General features: G+C 53.7%; 1 protein-coding gene across 1 annotated transcript; it reads left to right on the forward strand.

Annotated features, from left to right (window-relative positions):
* The first annotated feature begins 1,816 nt into the window (after nt 1–1,816).
* Nucleotides 1,817–17,069, forward strand: MYLK2 (myosin light chain kinase 2). Its single transcript, XM_073011850.1, has 13 exons — nt 1,817–1,889; nt 1,994–2,093; nt 2,583–3,003; nt 3,889–4,184; nt 5,932–6,037; nt 6,710–6,803; nt 9,050–9,159; nt 9,242–9,383; nt 13,222–13,292; nt 13,418–13,546; nt 14,110–14,262; nt 14,411–14,543; nt 16,125–17,069. Exons 2-13 carry the CDS (start codon nt 2,042–2,044, stop codon nt 16,203–16,205), a joined length of 1,788 nt encoding a protein of 595 aa, XP_072867951.1. The 5' UTR covers nt 1,817–1,889; nt 1,994–2,041; the 3' UTR covers nt 16,206–17,069.
* Nucleotides 17,070–17,329: the final 260 nt, after the last annotated feature.

The raw sequence follows: 17,329 nt of genomic DNA on the forward strand, positions 1-17,329 counted from the left end.
CCTTTCTGCAGGGGACCTGGGTTCAGAGCTCAGTTCAGCCCCTTCCAAGCTGTGTGACTTTGAGTAAATTACATAACCTCTCCATGCCTTAGTTTCCCCATCTCTCTAGTACCTACCACACTGGGTTCTTCTGAAGACCACTTGGGTGGATCAACATGAGAGCATGCAGAGCGAGGCCAGGCACGTGGTCAGTGCTGTATAGGCATCAGCTGTTACTTTTGCTTCCTGGAAGAGGCAGACTGTTAACTGGACCTTAAAGAAGAGAAATGGAGGAGAGGAGGACTGGGCCTGGAGAGGAGGGCCAGGCAGAGCAGAAGTAGTCAAGACTGGGGAAGGAGCTCCAACTATGGTTTTTACCAGCTTATACCAAAAACCCTTGACATTAGCTCACAAAACAAAACAACCCACTCATTTTGAATAGTAACCTGTTCACACAGTTCATGGTTCAAAAAGAAAAGTAAAAGTATATACAGTGATGTCTCCCTCACACCCTTGGGCCCCAGTTCCTTGCTTATCGTACCAAATAAATTGTTATGTGTATAAAGTAAAATATTATATATTATTCATCCCCCCCCCTTTTTTTTTGCACAAACAATAGCACACTCTACATGCTACTTTGCACCTTGCTTTTTTTATTCCCCCCACTTTCGTGGTCGCTTTTTGTCAGTTCATTAACAGCTTCCTCAATCTTTTTTTATAGGTCCCTATTTCCCCACTGCTTAGGGGGGCTGCATTCTCCCTCCTTTCTCTCAGCAAGCGTTTTTCCATTGGCTTCCCATTTGATAGAGGAGCCGAGGCCATGGAGTGAAGTGACTGGTTTGCTGTAGTCGGGACCTGTACCTGGATAACCACTCTACAGCTACTTCATTTTATTTTACTTTTTAAAGTATAAAGACGAGGTCTTGTTATGTTGCCCAGGCCAGTCTCCAACTCCTGGCCTTGAGTGATCCTCCTGCCTCAACTTCCCAAAGTGTTGGGATTACAGGTGTGAACCACTGCATCAGGCCTCTAGAAATACTTCTAATTCACCCAGGCCTGGCCAGTTCTCAAGGGCCCCCTCTGAGAAACGCTCTGGGTGATGGAAGGCTCCTTGGATCAGAGCTGTCCCCATCCCATCTTGAACACTTTAGTGGAGGATCCTTGAAAAGACTCTTTGCCAGCCCCATTCTTCCATGTGGGTCATGGGTGAGAACTGGATGAGCTCGGGGGAGGGGCACAGAGCACTCTCCATCTCCCATGGCTACTCAGGAGCCCAAGAAAAGGACAGTTTCAAAATAAACTTCCAGGCCTAGGGATGTGTTGAGCAAGTGCCCCCGAGACAATTTCTTACCCAAAGATGATCCAAGCAGGTCCAGATGTCGGGGCACAGAGCTGGGCACTAGGGTCAGGGAGATCATCCCTGGGACTTCGTGGCTCTAGCCAGGTTCTGGGGAGCCCCAGGAGATGTAGCACACAGGTGGGCAGGCCAGGGCTCAGCCTGGGGACACTCTTGCCCTTCAGGCCTACCTGAGTACTCCCCTTCTTCCAGGCCCCCTCTGATCCTGTCCAAGTCAGGGATACTGAGCAAGGCCTGGGGAAAGGGCTGCTCCCCCAGCGCCCCAGATACCCCTCCCTTTTCTCTTCTCGCTTGTTCCAACATCATTCTCCCCCCAGTCGGGCCATGGGAAGAATGCCGTGTCCTCTGAACAGGGGCCAAGAGTGACAGGTGGTGGCAGTCCTAGCTGCATGGCCCCTGGTGTAAGAGATCCTCTCCTCCGTCCCCGCCTCCACTGCCCACACCCCTGCCTCCGCCTCTGCCCACCAGGCCCAATCCCTTACAACTGCCCAGGACTGCTCCTGAGCAGCCGCTGGGAGACAGACGGCCACCAGGTTGCCCCTCTCTACTCCAGGTACTTCTCTCCCCTCAGTTAGCAGGCCTCAGTTTCCTATCTCACTGCAGCCAGACGAGAGGGGAAATTGGACAGCCTGACACACCCCGCTCTTGTTTCTGCAGCTAGAAAGACTTGAGTTAGACAAGCAGCAGCACACGCCTCCCTACCTCATGGCGACAGAAAATGAAGCAGTTGAGCTGGGAATTCAGAACCCGTCAACAGGTGCCAAGCTGGGGCAGGAGATGGAGGGAGGAGCTTGGGAAGGGGGGTTTTGAATCCAGGGCTGGGCAGGTTCCTCAGTGGGAGTTCTGTGCCCCAGCCTTTGCATGGTGCATGGGGCACCCAGAAACAGAGGAATCTCTGCTAGGGTTGGGCTGGGTCCAGGGCCTGTATGAAGCCCTTACTGGAGAGACCAGGAAAATGTGAAGCCACCAGGGATGGCTACTGGGGATGCACCTAAACAGTCAGGGCAAGGATGATGGGGGCCACCAAGGTCCACCCAAAGGGCCGGAAGCCTCCCACAGAGGCCCTCCAAGGTCACAGCAGCTCATCTCTAGGGGCCATCAAGTGGCCCCAGAGACTCAGTGGGACAAGCATTTGCAAGTTGTTGCCTGGGTGGGAACCTGGGCCCAGAGCTGGTCTCTGCCCAGCCTGGGTGGGGAGGGAGGGAAAGGAGGGTGGATCCTGATGGGTATCTCACCTCCTTTGCAGACAAGGCACCTAAAGGTCCTGCAGGTGAAGGACCCCTGGGTACAGGGAAAGACCCTGGCCCTCCAGACCCAAAGAAAGCTCCCGATCCACCCACCCTGAAGAAAGATGCCAAAGCCCCTGCCCCAGAGAAAGGGGATGGTACCCTGGCCCAACCATCAACTAGCAGCCAAGGCCCTGAGGGAGAGGGTGACAGGGGCGGGGGGCCTGCGGAGGGCAGTGCTTGGCCCCCGGCAGCCCTGCCCCAGCAGACTGCAACGCCAGAGACCAGTGTCAAGAAGCCCAAGGCTGAAGAGGGAGCCTCAGGCAGCCAGGATCCTGGAGAGCCCAGGGTGAGCAAGAAGGCAGCAGAGGGCCAAGCAGCAGCCAGGAGGGGCTCACCCGCCTTTCTGCATAGCCCCAGCTGTCCCGCCATCATCTCCAGGTGAATATCCCCTCCTGGGAGTGGGGAGGGGTCCTGTGGCTCCTACCCTAGGGTTCCTGCTTAATTCCCTTGTCTTAGGCATGGTCGTCATGACATTCGGTGCTGGGAATGATAGTTCTGACATTTAGTTTCCTCTGTCCTGCGCATTGCATCTACCACCTCGTCCCCTGCAGAAACCAGAACCTTGCCATAATTCGTAGAAAGCTGGAATAAGACCCTCAAAGACCGTCTAGATTGAACATATCTTCTCTTAGGCTTCTGGGGTCCAGAGTTTCCCTTACTCCATGGGCTTGGGTCTAGCCAAGGGCAGGATTGAGATGTCAGGCAGAAAGGCTAAAGGTGTCAGGCAAAAGGCTGTGTATTTCCTAGGACATCCAGCATTTTCCTGTTCTTCTTAATATAATTATTGGTAAGATATGAAAAGATGACTAATAACCAGATAGGAGGATCACTGACAATATTTTCATAACCATAATATAGCACATCTGTGATGCAATCAGTTATACTTACCTGAATGCTAACGAGGTCATTAATGATATATTGTAAGCCACAATAATAACACCATATCAATTTGGTAATTATGTATTAATTATATCACAACAGATTTTATGAATCAAGAGCTACATAACTCCCTAGTTGTATCCACATGATGATTAACCATATCAACAATCCTATTAATAGTTATTAATGATTTATTAGTGTGTTGGTAGTCAAGATAATGACCACAGTCATGAACATCCCTTGATTTTGTACCAAGTGAATTTAGCTGTATTACACCACGCATTTGGGATGGGGTTGGATTAGCTCTGCAGATTGCATTGAGACTTGCCTGAGGCCACAGGCTGTGGCCGCTGAGGGCTTTACCTCTGTGTTCTCACCTTCTAGTTCTGAGAAGCTGCTGGCCAAGAAGCCCCTAAGTGAGGCATCAGAGCTCACCTTTGAAGGGGTGCCCATGACCCACGGCCCCACGGATCCCAGGCCAGCCAAGGCAGAAGGAAAGAGCATCCTGGCAGAGAGCCAGAAGGAAGTGGGAGAGAAAACCCCAGGCCAGGCTGGCCAGGCTGAGGTGCAAGGGGACACCTCAAGGGGGATCGAATTCCAGGCTGTTCCCTCAGAGAAATCCGAGGTGGGGCAGGCCCTCTGTCTCACAGCCAGGGAGGAGGACTGCTTCCAGATTTTGGGTAGGCTGCTTCCAGATTTGGGGGCAGGTGGGGGCTGGGGCTGTCCTGGGGCCATGGGGAGGGAAAGGGGCTGTCAGTCCCAAGTCTCCTGTTCGGCGGTCTGAACTGCCCTGAGCCATGCCTTACCCAGGCCCATTCATCTAAGGGTCACACAACTCCAGAAAGTATTCCCTTTTTAATGAATACTTACTCATTTGTTTGTTTTAAAAGATAGGATCTTGCTATGTTGCCCAGGCTGGCTTCAAACTCCCAGCCTCAAGTAATCCTCCTGCCTCGGCCTACCAAGTAGCCGGGACTACAGGCGTGTACAACCATGCCTGGCTTTTTTCAATCTTATTTTTTAAAATTTATTTTTACTTTTAAATTTGGTATTCCCTTTTGATAGGTGAGGAAAGGAAGGCTCAGAAAAGGGAAAATGAAGTGCCCAAAAATATCCAGTGAAGACAAGATTTGAACCTGTCAGTCCACCCAGACTCCAGAACCCACTTTTGACTTTTTTCTACTTTGACTAAAATGGGGTTAAAAAAAAGAAAAATCAGGCAGATTATTGGAGCAACATAAACTCTCTGGTCTATGGAATTTGGAGTCAATCTGTAGAAGGGCTCAAATGCCAGGCTTAGTAGCTAAACTGCATAGTGGGGTAGGGTCATGGGAGCTATAGAGGGCTCATGAGCTGAGGAGCACAAGTGCCTGTGTGTGGGAGCAGTGACCAAGGAAGCTGGGCATGTGCAGTGGGGCAGTACTGTGGAGTGGCCTTCATTGATGATTAAACAAGCAGCCCGTGGCTTGCTCGTGGGTCGCAGAGAGCACTGAGCGTGAGTGAGCTTGGCCAGCAGGTGAATAGGGAAAGGGCCTGGGCAGGGGTGCGGCAGGGCTGGGGGTGGGGTGAGATGGGGTCAGGAGAGCCCAGAGTGTCCTGATGCCCCCCTGCCTCCAGACTGAAGTGCCCTGGGAGACCGCCAGCCTGACTGGTGAGCGGCACCGTGCCACCCAGACAGGGTGGGAGGACCTGGCGGCTGGGCGGCAGCCAGGAGCCCTGCCTCCGCCCCTAGCAGCCGCAGAGACCTCCGCCCCGCCCCGAAATTGCATCCTAGGGTGACGGGATCTGAACCACCTCCAAAGGCCGTCTGATTTATCACCAGCCCGGCTTCCCTGCCGCCTCTTGCTATTTATAAAGAGGTTTCATTTCCCGAGGACAGCCTGCCGCCCTGCCAGCCTTCAGGGCGAGCGGTAACCCACACTTGCCACTAGGTGGCGACTTCTCCCCACCAAACAGCCCAGTCCCTGGTCCCGCCCCGCCATAGGCGGTCTGGCCAGCTTATGGTGTTACTAGAATGGCGGGTGGGCAGGTCCCACCACCTACCCCATCATTCAGACATAGCAACCCCACGGCCCGGCATTCCGCTTTATAGCTGCTGTGTTTGATTGTTTTTGGTGGAAATGCAGATAGCTCGGGATGTAGTCCTCGTGCCTTATAATGCAGAGGGTTCAAAAAAACCAAGCTCCCATCCCGCTTGTTCTGCCAGGAGAAACTAGATCCTCTCTGATAGGGGTGTTGTGTTGGTGGCAGAACTGACGTTGGAAACTGGGCCCCATAGCCCCTATCCTGGAGCCAGGTGTCTCCCAGGTATCACTTGGTGAACTTAACTTCCCCGGATGGGGCCCAGGCCAGCAGGAGGGGGTGGTGCCAAGGGGAATCCTCAGCAGCCCCTGGCACGGACCATGAGGGCTGTGATCTGTCCCCCAGATGATTGCCCGCCACCCCCGGCCCCCTTCCCTCACCGCATGGTGGAGCTGAGGACCGGAAATGTCAACAGTGAATTCAGTATGAACTCCAAGGAGGCGCTCGGAGGGTGAGATCTGGGACCCCAGCTGGGCACTTATGGACAGAGAGCGCGCCAGGCTCCTGTGGCTTCACATTTCCCCTGTGCAAGGCCCAGACACGCACCCCGCTTAGACATGGCCACGTGGACACGTTCACCTCTGTGTGGGACACACACTGTGTGCAGCTGTCACATGCTGATATGCACTCAGTGTTGCTGTCACTTACTCAGACACACCGTCAGCCATTCAGTGCTTCCGTAGGAAATACACAACATTTTTCTGTCTGTCTCAGCTCCAGGCACCACACTGACCCCCTCATGGTGATTCCTGCTTTGTAAAAAGCCCTGACTCAGTCTTGTACCTCTGCAGATCCTCCCTCTGCCTGAAGGTGCCCTCCCCCAGGGCCCAGGGCCTGCCCGCCCTAAACCTCTAAGGGTCGCATCCCAGGGCCATCCTCCCTACATACCTGCCCTTCCTGTGCACGTGGTTTGTGTGGTTCAAAGAGCCTGCTTCAGCCATTGTCCTGGCAGAACAGCTCACAGCTTCAGGAGGGAGTCAGGGCTGGCTGGGGTGAGTGCTCCCGTCTCACCAAAGGGGATCCAGAGGCACCACTGGGCCTGGGACCAAGTTAGGAACAGAGCAAAGGATGCCACTGACCCCGGTGGGCTCTGGGGTCCCCTTACAGCCTCTTCTCTTTCCAGTGGCAAGTTTGGGGCAGTCTGTACCTGCAAGGAGAAAGCCACAGGCCTCAAGCTGGCAGCCAAGGTCATCAAGAAACAGACTCCCAAAGACAAGGTAGTGAGGTGGGGGTGTGGTATCTGCCCAGGATGGGGAGGGGATCCTTGGAATGGGCATCTCTCACCTCCCTCCACCGGTGCTGCTGAACCCGGGGCCTGTTGTGGGAGTTTGTTGCAGTGAAAATACTACACAGATAGATGGAAGGACAGCCCTGCAGGAGGGGCCTGAGGACCCTATCCATAACCAGATACTTTAGTTACTGAACTTATCTGAGGACTTCCCCTTTTAGGCATGGGATATTCATGCCCTCTGGTTCAAATTCAACAAACACTGATGAGTGTGGGCTCTGGGCCAGGCCCTGTGCTGGGCACTGGGGTCCCGGAGTGAAGTGGGTGTGGTCCCCACCCTCAGGAAACTGATGCCAAGGTAAACAAGCCTGGTCTAGAGCTTTGCCTCTAGCACCCACAGCCTGGGCTAGGTTCAGAGGAGGCCACGAGCAGCATTTGTTCAAGGAATGAAAGAATGCAGGCAGGTAGAGTGAGGGAGTCTGCTATGTGAGGAGGTAATAGCAACCTGGTATGAACAGAGCTGTCACTCAGGGAAACTGGGGGTAGCATGTGAGGGTTCAAGAGAGCTTCTGGCTCAGGCTGAGGGGTCAGGGAAGCTTCCTGGACCAGCTGCCTTTTGAGTGAGGGCTTTGAGGAATGAGGAGACATTCCAGTAGAGAAGGCAGGGGCAGAGTTTCAGGCAGAGGGGACTACGGGAGCAAAGGCTTGAGGGCCAGAGATAGCAGGAGGTGCCAGGGAGTGAGGGTCTAGGCATCCCAGACAGAAACTGCAGTGTGGGCACAGGCCTGCTCCCAGCGAGAGCATGAGAAGCAGCTCTAGTCGCTCTAGCCCTGGGTCCCCATCATGGCTCTAAGCACACTGGAAGTAGTGCATTTTCTATGTGATAATGTCCTTCTTTGTCTCTTCCACTCACAGGGCCTGGATCCGTGTTATTGACTCCTGGGTCCCAGGCCTCTATCACAGGCTCTGGCTTAGCGTAGATGCTCAGCACCTACCTGCGGCTCAGTTAACTGGAGTCAGTTATCAGTTGATAACTATTGAGCACTTTTCCTCTGCCATCTACTGGGTCAGGGGCTGGGGAAATGCCAGTGAAATAAAAACACCCCCGCCCTCATGGGCTGACATGTTAGAGTGGAGGGAGAGACAATTAAAACATAAAGCAAAAAAAAAAAGAGAGAGAGAAAAGAAAAAAGGCATGGCATCAGGTGCTGAGAAGCGCTAGGAGGGAAAATAAAGCCAGGTAGGGTAGAGGGGGTACAGGGCTGATGAGGGCCCTTTTACATGGGGAGGTGAGATCAGTCCTTTCTGGGAAAGAGGTATGTGAGGTGAGACCTGAATGAAGGAGTGGATAAAGGCAGAAGGGGAGCCATTCTGCCAGTGAAACAAGGGTTAGTGTTTAACCATTGGATCTGGGTAGGGCAGGTGTGGAGAGAGGCCCGATTTACAGCATTTGCCATTTCCCATGGTGTAAGTATTCCTATTATAGCTGATATATCAGCCTACCGATGTGACAGCTGGCTTACGACTTTCTGAAAGTGACAAATAATGGTGTCTTAAACTAGGAAGGCAGTGGTGGAGAAGGTGAGAATGATTGGATGTATAATCTAGCTTGAAGGTAGACGATGTTGAAGAGTTGGGTTGGAGGTGGGGCGTGAGGGCGTGAGAGTAAGGGAAGAACTTAGGATGGCTCGTAACTTTGTCCTGCACCCTTGGGCGAAGCGTGGGAGTACTTTTGCTGCCAGGCAAGCCAAGAGCAACTCAATTGTGGGGAAGGGACGATGTCTAGGGTCTAAGTTTGGACATGATAGATTTGAGATGTCTATTAGACAACGAAGGTACGTAGACAGAGATATTGGAGTCTAGAATTCAGTGGAGTGCTCAGAGGTTGAGATATGTATTTGGAAATTGATGACTTTGGATAAAATGTAAAGTCATGAGACTTGATGCAGATGCCCAGGGAGAGAGCAGAGAGAGGGAAGCAGTGAGGGGGGAGGATGGAGCCCTTGGCATGCCAGTACTCAGGAGAAGAGCTGGCAGAAGGAAGATGTCTCAGCAGGCATGACTTGGAGTGATGAGGACCACAGATGTGGGGCTGGGGGAGAGAGGAGAGGCGAGGAGGAGGCTGAGCAGTGATCCGGGCAAGGCTAGCAGACCTGGTCAAGGGTGTGGGTATGGAGGGTGGGTGGCAGGGAGTGATGGTGTCCAACGGGTACCCTTGACTTCCCTGGTCCCCAGGAAATGGTGTTGCTGGAGATCGAGGTCATGAACCAGCTGAACCACCGCAATCTGATCCAGCTGTACGCAGCCATCGAGACTCCGCATGAGATCGTCCTGTTCATGGAGTAGTGAGTGCCTGAAGTTGGGGTAGGGGCTGGGTGAGGGTGCCAGCTGGCACGGAGCAAGCCGTGGAGGGGTCTCTGCACACAGCATCGAGGGTGGAGAGCTCTTCGAGAGGATTGTGGATGAGGACTACCATCTGACTGAGGTGGACACCATGGTGTTTGTCAGGCAGATTTGTGACGGGATCCTCTTCATGCACAAGATGAGGGTTTTGCATCTGGACCTCAAGGTACTGGACTGGGGCCTCCTGGGAAGGGTCAGGGGCAGCGTCCAACCCCCTGAGATCAGTGCTGTCACCAGCCATCCCTCTGCCCTCCCATCCCTCCTTCTCTTCCTTCATCCATCCTTCCCATCATAGATTCAGAAAGGGTTTATGGAATACTTACCAATGCCAGGAGCAGGGACACAGCAAAGAGGGGGAGGGGCGGGGAAAGACATGGTGCCAGCTTTCATGGAACTTCTAGTCTAGTACTAAGTATTTGTTGAAAGGGCGTTTTGCAGTCCTGTGAGCCCCAAGCTCAATGTGTCACACAGACAAGTGACTAGTAAGTGTTGCAATAGCACCTGCCTCAGCGTTGGCCCATGACAGGTACTATGAGTGTCTGATCATTTATTCAAAATCAACAAATATTTCTTGAAGGCTTACTTTATGCCAGGCAATGCTCTAGGTGGCGAAGATCCTGTGGTGAACAAAACATAAAAATTCCTGCATTCTTAGAGCTCTCAAATAAGTATAGCGTCAGTGCAGCAATGTGCATGAGGTAGGGGCTAACAAAAATGTTTCATGAAAGAATGTTGATATCCCTCTTCTTTTTTTTTTTTGAGATGGAGTCTCACTCTCTTGCCCAGGCTGGAGTGCAGTGGCGTGATCTTGGCTCACTGCAACCTCCACCTCCTGGGTTCAAGCGATTCTCCTGCCTCAGCCTCCCGAGTAGCTAGGATTACAGGCACCTGCCACCACACCAGGCTAATTTTTGTATTTTTAGTAGAGACAGGGTTTCACCATGTTGGCCAGACTGATCTCGAACTCCAGACCTCAAGTGATCTACCCACCTCAGCCTCTGAAAGTGCTAGGATTACAGGCGTGAGCCACTGTGCCCAGCCTGATATCCCTGTTCTGACCTTGCTCAGTACCGTGCACATAGTAGGTCAGGAAGAGCAGATAGGCTTTTGTTTTTGAGACAGAGTCTTGGTCTGTGGGCCAGGCTGGAGTGCAGTGGTGCAATCTTGGCTCACTGCAACCTCTGTCTTCTGGGCTCAAGCAATTCTTTTGCCTCAGCCTCCCACGTAGCTGGGATTACAGGTGCGTGCCACCACACCTGGCTAATTTTTGTATTTTTAGTAGAGACAGGGTTTCACCAGGTTGGCCAGGCTGGTCTCGAACTCCTGACGATCTGCCTGCCTCGGCCTCCCAAAGTGCTGGGATTACAGGTGTGAGCCACCGTGCCTGGCCGCAGATAGGTTTTATACATTGCAGCAACTCCAGTCAGTTGTCAGTAGCTGTCCAGAGCTCAGTGTGGAGCTCTGGGTGTGGAGCAGGCAAGGGCAGCAGGAGTGCAGGGGGTTGGCAGTCCTGATGGCAGGTATTAATGCTGTGGGTTAAGTGGCAGGACATGGAATCTTAATGTGGAGGCATGTGAGCACCCATCAGCAAAGTGGATAGTAGTTTCATTCGTTCATTCCATAAGCACAGGCTGGGTATTTTCTTTAATTCATTTGTTAAGCACGTGCTGGGTACCTGCTCCTGGAAGGCCTGGTGCTAGGCATAGGGACTATGAAGGAAATGGTCCCTGTCTCATGGAGCCTCCAGGGGAAACAGACATTCATAAAACAGTGACTGACTAAATAGGTCACTTTAAGCAATGAAAAGTGTACGAGAAAATACACAAGAGTAATGAGGAATCGCACTGGGTGAAATTGAAGTCGGCACGGCTCTGAAGCAGACAGGGAGATGCTGTTGCTGCCTCTAACACCTGTCCCAGTTTTGCTCTGTGCCTGATGCTGTCTGAGTGAGGGTGCCATCTTCCCAACAGTTCCCTGGGTTAGGCGTGTTAGTATCACTGCCACTGACAGAGGAGGACACAAACAGACTGAGGAGGTGGGTTTCAGTGGGGCCAGAGTGGATGCAGGGAATTTAGATGCTGATGGAATACATAAGCCAGGAGAGAGACGCTGGGGGCTTGAGCCAGAGTGTCAGCTGGGGAGGGGAGGGAAAGGGGCCAGATGGAGGATACATTTTGGACATAGGGCCAATCTGATGTGCTGAGGGTTTGCATGTGTGAGGGTTAGGAAAAGAAAGGATCAAGGGCGAGTCCTGAGTTACTGGACAGATGGTGGCCCCTTCGCTGAGCCAGGGGCAGTTAGTGCCTGCATGATGACATTGGAAGCCTGCCTTTTGCTTGTGAAGGCTAATTTCTTTGGGGTAGAATAGGGTCTCCCAATTAAAATGCAGTGCTCTGGGAAGAAGCTTAGTCGTGAGCCTCTATATCTAAAATGTGTTTTTTTTTTTTTTTTTCGGGATAACTATACGTTTTTCATCAAAAAAGTGTTTCACAGTCAAGTAGGTTGAGTGCACTCCAGCCCACAGGCCACGTTCTGGGTCTCTTGGCTGCAGGGCTTCTGAGGGCCTTCTATGTGTAGACGGAGAATCTCTGAAAGGAGATTTAAGTCTGCTTCATTTCCCCAAGTGCTTGTACCCTGGGAACCTTCTTTTCTTTCCTGTTTTGTGGGACACCAGGCCAAGCTATTAAAATCATTCGTATCTACTCTGAGTTAATCTATCAGTTGTAAAAGTGCCTTCAGAAAGTGTCTCATTGGGGGACTTAAGTCAAATGCCCACAGAGCCCAGACAAATAACAAAAACATGTTGAATGGGAGGGATCGGGGCAGGGTGGTGACCACGGGAGAGCTGGAGGACGTTTGTCCCATCTCAGGCTGTCAGTGGCAACTTGCTCCAAGGCATGTGGCCCATGTGGCCAGGGCTTCCGGTGTTTCAGGAGGTGCTGGAATTCAGGGTTTTTGTGCAAAATCTCCTGCCTTTGAACCATTGTTAACTTAAAAATGTTTATACCCTGCAACCTCAGATTAGTCCTGTGACCTTGTGTGATAGGAAGAGGAAACGGAGGCCCAGAGGAGAGAGGAACTGGGCTTACAGTAATGTCATCCGCGTGTTCACTTGTGCATGGGACACAGGTTTCCCCTGAGCCTTGGCTGAGCCCCTACTGGGTACGTTTGTTAGACCCTGAGGGTGGGACCCAGGAGGCCAGGAGAAGATGATCCCTGGCCTGGAAGAGCCAGCCCTGTAGTGGTGGTATCAGAACATCACAAGGCCAGGGCTGGAGTCAGTCCCGCGTTCATTTCCTTGCTCTGTCGCTTACTTGCTGGGCAACTGTGACCTAGTCGCTTCTGTGCCTGAGCCTCAGCTTTCTCAGCTGTCAAATGGGAATGGATGGTAATAGTATCTCAGTGTCACAGTTTCATCTCAAGGTAACAGCGTGTGCCTCCTAGATCTTTGGGAAGGACTAGGGAGCTAAAGTGAGAAAGTGAGTGGACCGGGCCTTACGTTTTGTAGCTCGTCATCATCACTAACTGGGGAGACAAGAGTAGCTCATCTTCCGGCAACCCTGGAGTGATGTGAAGCCCCAACTGAGCTGGCCTCTTCTTTCTCTCCTCTCTGGAGCTTCATGTATCTGGGGGTGGCCCTGCACTGGCCCCCCAGCCCAGGGCAGGAAGTAGCAGGCTGTCATGCCTCCTCTCACAGGCTTCTGTTTCCCCATCCTCAGAACTGCTAGAATGTGGTGGTTCTTTCATGGCCTTAGACGGAGGGGATCCCACCTGACCCCATCACAGCAGGTCCTGTGCTTCAAGGCCTCGTAGAAGCCCCTCTTGGGGGACTTGCCTCAAGATCTCTCTGTGCCCAGATCAGGCAGGGCTGGAGGGTCTCTGGCAGCTGCACACTCTGGCAGCTTAGACCTCTGCCTCAGGGAGCCTGGGGCTTGCATGGGCCTGGTGGGAGAGGGAGGGTAAGCTGGTCAGAGGCCAACCCAGGCCACCCCCTTTCTCCTCAGCCAGAGAACATCCTGTGTGTCAACACCACGGGGCATTTGGTGAAGATCATTGACTTCGGCCTGGCACGGAGGTACCACCCGGGTGGGTGGGGAGGGCAAGACAAGACTCTGAGGTTGGCAGGGGATGGGGATGGGGTGGGCGGGGGCACGGGTACAGGCCAGGAGCTGTGCTCTGAGCCCTTGGTCTCACCTCCAGGTATAACCCCAACGAGAAGCTGAAGGTGAACTTTGGGACCCCAGAGTTCCTGTCACCTGAGGTGGTGAATTATGACCAAATCTCCGATAAGACAGACATGTGGAGTATGGGGGTGATCACCTACATGCTGTGAGCTCTGAGGCGGGTCGTGTTTATGGGGTTGGTGGGGCATGGGGGCAAGCGGCTGAGGCCAAGATTGGCCCTGGGGTCCTGGTAAGGTGGTCCCACCTCCCCTATCCCTCAGTCAGAGGTCTGCTGGGGTTGGGGTGCTAGGGAGAACAGGAAAGGGGAACGTGGTACCCATTTTATAGATGGAAAAACCAAGGTCCGTATAAAGGCATAGCATCTGGACAGCAGATCTCGGATGACCTGGGGTGGGCAGGGGGCCAGTGGACATTTCCTATGTTTTCACCACATACCTTGCACTCGTCATTCCTCCTCTTCACTGTCACCTGGGAAGCTGGGATGATTATGCCCATTTTACAGATGAGAAGAGTGAGGCTCAGAGAGGGGAGGTGACTTACCCAAAGTCACCCAGCCAGATTCAAACCCAGGTCTGTCCCATGAGAGGCTGGGGGTCTTTTCAGCACATGGCGCTGCCTCCTAGGATCTGCCCCTGTTCCCTACCCTCCTGAAGGTGACTCAGCACCTGCAATCTCACCTCCCTTCCCCCTGCTCTCCCCTCCCTCTAGGCTGAGCGGCCTGTCCCCCTTCCTGGGAGATGATGACACAGAGACCCTAAACAACGTTCTATCTGGCAACTGGTACTTTGACGAAGAGACCTTTGAAGCCGTATCAGACGAGGCCAAAGACTTTGTCTCCAACCTGATCGTCAAGGACCAGAGGTGAGGCTCACCCCAGAACCTGAACTGTATGTGTGCAACCTTAGCGTGTCTGAGTGCTGGCAGGGCAGGAGCCAGGTAGAGAGGCCAGCTCAGCCCATGGGGCCTCATGAGCATGCAGCCCACCCTCACCATGCTGCCTCTCCCCCAGGGCCCGGATGAGTGCAGCCCAGTGTCTCGCCCACCCCTGGCTCAACAACCTGGCAGAGAAAGCCAAGCTCTGTAACCGACGCCTTAAGTCCCAGATCTTGCTTAAGAAATACCTCATGAAGAGGCGCTGGAAGGTACTGCTGGATTCGGGGTGGGGAGGAGGGAGGACTCTGGAGTGGGAAGAGCTCCTGGCGCCAGATCCCAGCCTCCACCGTCCCTGCCTTGGCAGGTTCTGTTGACCAGGCCGGGCCTTGTCTGGAAGACAGGATTTACTTTTCTGTTTTTGCCCTGGACTGGCTCCTGTCCTGGAGTGGAGACCTCCACCCAGCCTTCCACTCAGCCCCACCCATCTGGGGCTCTGGCTTCCTTCCTTCATTTTTCAAATATTTCTTGAGTATCTGCTACTTCTAGGCATTGGGATATAGGAGTGGACAAAAGAGACAAAGATCTTTGTGGACTTACTTTTGATGGGAGGTGGGGCATTTTCTGTCTTTTTTTTTTCTTTCAATATGGAGTATTACTCTGTCACCCAGGCTGGAGTACAGTGGCATGATCTTGGCTCACTGCAACCTCCGCCTCCCGGGTTCAAGCAATTCTCCTGCCTCAGCCTCCCAAGTAGCTGGGATTACAGGTGCCTACCACCACACTTGGCTAATTTTTGTATTTTTAGTGGAGACAGGGTTTCACCATGTTGACCAGGCTGGTCTTGAACTCCTAACCTTGTGATCCGCCCGCCTCGGCCTCCCAAAGTGCTGGGATTACAGGTGTGAGCCACTGCGCCCAGCTGAGGTGGGGCATTTTCTAGAGCCCTGGGGAAATAGGGTTAAAGAAGGGTTTTAGAAAAAAATAAGGGCCATCTGCCAGGGGAGAGGTTGCACTTTTATTTTATTTTATTTTTTTAGAGACAGGGTCTCACTCTGCCTCACTAGCTGGAGCACAGTGGTGCCATCATGGCTTACTGCAGTCTTGACCTTCTGGGCTCAAGTGATCCTCTCCTTTGGCCTCCTGAGTAGCTGGGACCACAGACACATGCCACCATGTCCAGTTAATATTTTTAAGATATTTTTGTGGAGATAAGGTCTCACCATGTTGCTCAGGCAAGCAATCCTCCTGCCTCAGCCTCTCAAAGTGTTGGGATTACAGGTATGAGCCACTGTGCCCAGCCTGCACTTCTAAATAGGGGGGTCAGGAAGGGCTCACTGAGAAGCATGTGAACAAAGACCTGAAGGTGGGGAGGGGGTGAGCCATGCCAATACTGAGAGAAGAGTATTCCAGGCAGAGGGAGGAGCCAGTGCAAAGGCCCTGAGGCAGAGGTGCAGTTGGTGAGTTTGAGGAACAGGTAGGAGGCCAGTATGGATGGAGTGGAGTGAACAAGGACGTTAGGAATGAAGTCAGAGAGGAAGAGGGGGACAGGAGGTAGAGGGACTCATCAGCTATGGCAAGGGGTTTATGTTTTACTTGGAGCAAAACTAGAGCCATGGGAGTGTTTGGAGCAGAGTCATCCTCGGTTCAGGTCTGGCTGACCTATCCATTGAGTGAGGGAAGGACTCCTGGACAATGCCGTGTCATGGCGCCTCCTGTGGCCGTTTTGGGCACTGTGCCTTCCCTAGCCTGTGACCCTCCTGGACTGCAGGGGACTTAGAGGATGCTCAGACACCCTGCAGCTGCCCGCCTGCCCTGGTGTTAACTGGGACTCCCTGTCTTCTATTCTCTAGAAAAACTTCATTGCTGTCAGCGCTGCCAACCGCTTCAAGAAGATCAGCAGCTCAGGGGCACTGATGGCTCTGGGGGTCTGAGCCCTGGGCGCAGCTGAGGCCTGGACACAGCCACACTGTGGCCAGGGCTGAGGCCACACAGCCCAGAAGGCCAGAGAAGGCAGCCAGATCCCCAGGGCAGGCTCGCCAGGACAAGGCTGTGCCAGGCTGGGAGGCTCGGGGCTCCCCATGCCCCTGCGCAGTGACCGCTTCCCCGATGTGAGCCGCCTCGGAGTGTGGCCTCCCCAGACAGGGCTCCAGCCAGTCGGCCACACCCCAGACTCCAGGCCCCTGTTGAAGCCGCTCCCGGTTTCTTCCCCAGCTCCCCGTCTTTGAACTGCCGCCCTGGTGACCCCTGCTTTTCCCCACTGGGAGCATCCTCAGCCTGGGCCTGCTCCTAGCCGGGGTACCATGGCTGGGGGGTCTCAGCATGTAGGGCTTCTATGGTTATGGATGGGAGGCTCCTGGCAGGGCAGGAAGGCCGCAACGCCAATTCCTAAGGCCCAGCTGCCAGGGGAGACAGAGCAGGCTTTGTGAGAGAGGACCTCTGTGCCCCCGCCGCCTCCCTGCTCCCAGCAGATAAGGCCGAGCCCACACCATCTGGCCCAGGCTGGCCCCCACCCACCTTCCTTGCGACCACCAACACACAGGAACTCTGTGTGAGAAAGAGGGCGCCCAGCCCAGGCCTGGTGGAGGGGGAGGGGAGAAGCCAGGGGACACAGGAGACCACCCCTGAGCTTGCCTCAGGGCCAAGCCAGCCCAACCCAACCACTGGGGGTCCCCATCTCGGGGATCACCCATGGCCTCAGATGATGGGGTCAGCAGGCCCAGGAGAAGTAGGAAGGCCATGGGGCAGCCCCCAACCTGCTCTCAGCTTGTGCCTTGTAAATAAATGTACAGGTTGGATGTGGCCTCCTTCCCTCTGTGTGTGCCTGCAGTGATGTGAGGTCGCCGATGACCACAGTTCACTGAGCACCTACTGTGTGCCAGACACTTTAGCAACATCCGTCAGCTCATAGTGCGGTGGTCCATGCAGGCTCAGGTGCCCGACTTCGCAGCGTATGATGTGGGCAGGTGGTTTCTGCATGTTGTGCCTCAGTATCCTCACCTGTGAGAGAGCGGTCACAGCAACAGCCTACACTGGGTGTGTGATTACTGTGTGCCCA

The sequence above is a fragment of the Chlorocebus sabaeus genome, chromosome 2, assembly GCF_047675955.1.
Source record: "Chlorocebus sabaeus isolate Y175 chromosome 2, mChlSab1.0.hap1, whole genome shotgun sequence".
NCBI classification, from domain to species: domain Eukaryota; kingdom Metazoa; phylum Chordata; class Mammalia; order Primates; family Cercopithecidae; genus Chlorocebus; species Chlorocebus sabaeus.

What these genes read in the sequence shown, in the direction of transcription:
- MYLK2 (XM_073011850.1), top strand. Translation starts at nt 2,042, where the DNA reads ATGGCGACAGAAAATGAAGCAGTTGAGCTGGGAATTCAGAACCCGTCA. An exon ending in AATTCAGAACCCGTCAACAG is followed by an intron (nt 2,094 to 2,582) that starts GTGCCAAGCTGG and finishes CCTCCTTTGCAG; the next exon opens with ACAAGGCACCTAAAGGTCCT. An exon ending in TCCAAGGAGGCGCTCGGAGG is followed by an intron (nt 6,038 to 6,709) that starts GTGAGATCTGGG and finishes TTCTCTTTCCAG; the next exon opens with TGGCAAGTTTGGGGCAGTCT.